At 28.6% G+C, this 5,019-nt stretch overlaps 1 protein-coding gene across 1 annotated transcript; it reads right to left on the minus strand.

The window, feature by feature from the left end:
* Positions 1-17: 17 nt before the first annotated feature.
* LOC111402744 (protein POLLENLESS 3-LIKE 2-like) lies at positions 18-1,014 on the minus strand. Its single transcript, XM_023031085.1, has 3 exons — positions 696-1,014; positions 354-566; positions 18-247 (listed from the first exon to the last, which is right to left on the minus strand). The coding sequence occupies exons 1-3, from the start codon at positions 861-863 to the stop codon at positions 20-22; spliced, it is 609 nt and encodes a 202-aa protein (XP_022886853.1). The 5' UTR covers positions 864-1,014; the 3' UTR covers positions 18-19.
* Between the last annotated feature and the right edge of the window lie 4,005 nt (positions 1,015-5,019).

The following is a 5,019-nucleotide window of genomic DNA, read 5'->3' on the forward strand; positions in this document are numbered from 1 at the left end:
AAAAAAAAAAAAAAAATTGTTATAATTCAATTTCGTTCAGCGTAAGAATAAATATATATAAAATTGGAATTCGATTTGACAGAATTAGTACCAGCAATCTGGTGGCCTCTTGCTCCACGGACACTTGAAATTTTTTCCCCTGGGATCTTGCAGTCTTCGTGCGCTTCCCATTGAAAGCCATTCCTTGCTGAATTAGATACAACTTGTGCCTTAGCAATGCTACTTGATCATTCAATCTTCCACATCTCTGTACTCATGCAAGGTAATGAGAACAAACAAACTATTATGTCAAGTTCGTATAGACTCTAAAGGGTAATTATTAAGATGATTAAAGAGGAAAACTGATAGTTTACCTTGTAAAGGTCCACTAAAATATTGTCAAGGGACTCTTGAGCTTGATCTGAACAGCGATGGCGCAAAGACTTAATTGCTTCAATGGCTTCTTCAGCCCTATTTTGCTGCTTCATCACAATGGCCATATCTTTCAGAGCACTATCCACTCTATCTCCTGCATTAATTGCTGCCCAAAACAGCGGTATTGCTCTCTCTGGATCTTTATCGACTAACTGATACACGAAAGAATGTTAAGAGTAAACAATATAGGCTCAATTAAGCACCAAATAAAAAATATCAGAAGGAAAATAGAAGAAGAAATGATTTTTTCTCTCTTCTTAATAATGGGATCTGCAACTCACTTGAACATTTTTGGCTCGGACATAGGGAGTGTCACCAACTGGGACTTTGTAGGCAACGTGAAAGGACTCATATCGAGTTCTTGAAATCCCGAGAGGCTTGGCTGGGGATGTTGGAGCCGATTTAGTCGATCTGAAACCCGGCGGCGCATTCCACTTGTCCTTCATCATCTTCAATTTTAGTGTTTATAACTAAATAAATTGCAGTTCAGAAGAAGGAATTATGTAATCAGAAAAAAATTGTTGTGGTTTCAGAGAGCAGCCGCGAAAATGGAGAAGAGCGCAGAGAGAGTGGGGAAAGAATAGTGAGAGTGAGGGCAAGGGAGGACAAGAAGGCAGGGTCTATTTTTGAATTCAATATATTTGAATTTTTCACCCGTTGTAAGTTACCGTTCACGAACTAGCCGTTGTGCCCTTTGGTCAATCAAGTGAAAAAATTATTTCCGCGAATCCGCAATATCAATTGACAACCTTGAGGGCATGTTTGGAAGCGATTTTTTCCTCCAAAAAATTGATTTTTTGATCGTTATTTCACTATTTCAACCGTCTTGTTTGACTTTTTCTTTCACAAGTTGACCCCATTTTTCTTCTAACGATCAAAAAATCAATTCTCAAAATCACTCCCAAACAAACTCTGAATATCGCCATTCCTAATAAAAAAATTTTAGTCTTTTTTTTTTATTTTGCAGGTTTTCTTGACAAATTTTTTCTTTTCTTTTCTGAAATCAGTTTTCTTGTCTTTTCGCTATGTCTTGTAAACAAAATGAATAATGTTAATCGGTAACCAGTTCAAGTGATGTTATGTGATAAGCTTAATAAAAGATAAAATTAAGCCGTCGTTTGATGAATGAAATTTATTTCAAACATTTTTTTCCTACATACTCATTTTGAACCACCCATTCACACAATAACAATAAGAAAATCCACCAATGATCACCAAATTTTATATTTAGTGTCACCATGACCACCCAATTGATTTTATTTTACCATAACTACCCAATTTATATAATGTTTAGTCATGACTATCTAATTTCATATAACATTTCACTATACCACCCAATTTTTTTTTCACCATTTTCACTAATTTTGAAAAGGGGTAAAACAAAAGTTTTTTCTTTTTAAATTTTAAAATAAGGCTTTATTTTTCTAAGTAACTTTTTTTTTAAAATAAGTTTTCATTTTTATAAAGACAATTTTTAAATAATTTTTTATTTTATATTATTTTTCTGAACAGTATTTCAAATGCACGCCTAAGCTCGATGTGTGGCTGAAATGCCAATTCAAGTGGTTTGACGCCTTATTTAGCACCGTTGAAAGCTAATATGAGCCTAGGAGCATTATTATCATTTTTCAAAAAAAAAAAAAAAATTCTTAATTTTTTTATTATTCTTTTAATTTAAAATTTAAAGGTTGATTTTTTCACTTTGTCTGTCCTAAATTCAAAACAGCCGCTTGAAGTTTTAAACAAAGGAAAACTCCCAAAAATTCATATTTATTTACTATTTAGTATTTACAAATGAAATTTTTGTTGGAAACGTTAAAATACAATATATAAAGTTCCTATAAATTGTTTTTTTAATTTATTAAAAATTAAAATAAATTATTAAAATAAGAAAATATCTTTTTACATTTTTTTAAGTTTATACCTCGTCTACTTCATAACTTGGCATTCACACATCACCACTCATTACACCTTTTATATATATAGTAAGTTATTTTTTTGTCTCTGAACGGACTTGTTAGACAGAAATTACAATAAGTTATGAGATGTGCTAATTAATGAAATATTGCATAAAAGAATGTGTAAAAAAAAATAAAGTTAAGGACATGGGGGTTATAGTTAAGCAACGACTGAGGATCTTAAATTAAATTAAAATGTGATATAACAAATAAAAAAATGTTGTGTGAATATAATTATCCTTTTCAAAATTAATTTAGCATTAGATTGGTTTAGTTTTTTTTTTAATTCATTTTGTAGTAAATATTCCAAAGTACTTGGTTTGTGTTGACTTGTTTAATTATTTGTCAATCATTTTTGTAAAAAACAAAAAATAAAAAATAAAATCACATTTTATAATTTTTTGAAATTTATAACAATATTTGAAATGGTATTTTTATTTTAACTAACATGATCTCGTCTAAACCAAAAGTTTGAAAATGTTTATATTAATAAATAATAAGAAAAAAATAAAATTTTAAGTAAAATAAAATAACATTTTCAAAATAATATAGAAGTGTAAATCAGAAATAAATATTTATTTTTTTCTGGAAAAGAAATTGTTACCAAAAGCAAAATTCGAGTGAGGTTTCCAACGGTCACAACCCATTTTTTTCAACCGGTCGTGCTAGCTCTAAACTTTTTATTTTAGGGATGAACAAAAATAAAATAAAAATAAAAAAAAATTTGCCAATTCATCAAATTGAATCACAATTGTGATTTTGTAATTGTTGTTTTGGGTCAACTTAGACCTATCAAGGTTTCATTTTAAAATCTAACCAAATCATTTAGAAACGTTCAGCTTTAATAGTCAAAAAATCTCTTGAAATCAATTCACATTGATCACCCAATTTAAAAAAGAAAAATTACTTATTTTACCTAAGATGTATAATTTATTGACTCTATAAGAAGACTGATTTATGATAATGTTTCTGAAATAATGAATTTGGAAGCTTAGATTTTATAGTTGAACTTTGAATTAAATTGTTACCAAAAGCAAAATTCGAGTGAGGTTTCCAACGGTCACAACCCATTTTTTTCAACCGGTCGTGCTAGCTCTAAACTTTGTATTTTAGGGATGAACAAAAATAAAATAAAAAAAAAAAAATTTGCCAATTCATCAAATTGAATCACAATTGTGATTTTGTAATTGTTGTTTTGGGTCAACTTAGACCTATCAAGGTTTCATTTTAAAATCTAACCAAATCATTTAGAAACGTTCAGCTTTAATAGTCAAAAAATCTCTTGAAATCAATTCACATTGATCACCCAATTTAAAAAAGAAAAATTACTTATTTTACCTAAGATGTATAATTTATTGACTCTATAAGAAGACTGATTTATGATAATGTTTCTGAAATAATGAATTTGGAAGTTTAGATTTTATAGTTGAACTTTGTATTATTTTATTACTTTACGTTTGTATTGAGGGTTTGAGACTTTATAAGCATTGCGACTATATTTAGTAAGTTTCAATTTACGGACCTGCTATATGTACACCAAGTGTACAAATAGATTTATCTTTCAATTTAAGTGTTATATCGAAACTTTAGAGCAATATATTTACTTTTTCACTGGTTTAAAAGATTTTGTTTTTATATCATTAAAATCATGGTTTAAAATTAAACCAAACCGCATAAAAAAAGAAAAAAAGATTCGGTTTAAATACCGAAATGATTTGATTTGAAAATAGTTCAAAAATCGTTCATACTGAAACACATTCAACCCTATTTTATATTATTTATTTTTGTAGCTTCTGATAATGTCTTGTAACAAAAAATTGCAAGTGACCCATGCCCAAAATTCTTGTTATATAGTGGATCTCATTGACTAAGTTTGCTTGGCTAAACTTTAAGTGATTGGAAGCAGTGGGTCCTAAATAATCTGTGATTAAGAATCACATAAAATTGTTAATACTAAAGAATGTACAGTTACAAATATATATGATCAAAATACAAGTACTTAAAAATTTTGTGAAACATGTATTGAATGAGACGTAAAGTTGAAATGCAATTGGGTTTGAGTAATGTTATTTAGTATTATTGGTGTTATAACAACAATTTAGATGGTACTAACGTGATATTAAATGATAAGTACAAGATTCGGTTTAAATACCGAAATGATTTGATTTGAAAATAGTTCAAAAATCGTTCATACTGAAACACATTCAACCCTATTTTATTTTATTTATTTTTGTAGCTTCTGATAATGTCTTGTAACAAAAAATTGCAAGTGGCCCATGCCCAAAATTCTTGTTATATAGTGGATCTCATTGACTAAGTTTGCTTGGCTAAACTTTAAGTGATTGGAAGCAGTGGGTCCTAAATAATCTGTGATTAAGAATCACATAAAATTGTTAATACTAAAGAATGTACAGTTAAAAATATGTATGATCAAAATACAAGTACTTAAAAATTTTGTGAAACATGTATTGAATGAGACGTAAAGTTGAAATGCAATTGGGTTTGAGTAATGTTATTTAGTATTATTGGTGTTATAACAACAATTTAGAAGGTACTAACATGATATTAAATGAATCACTTAACCATGTTTGATGACCATTATATGGCAAAAAATAATTAAATAGTGAATTTTTTGAAATTATATGAT

Source organism: Olea europaea, chromosome 10 (assembly GCF_002742605.1).
Source record: "Olea europaea var. sylvestris chromosome 10, O_europaea_v1, whole genome shotgun sequence".
NCBI classification, from domain to species: domain Eukaryota; kingdom Viridiplantae; phylum Streptophyta; class Magnoliopsida; order Lamiales; family Oleaceae; genus Olea; species Olea europaea.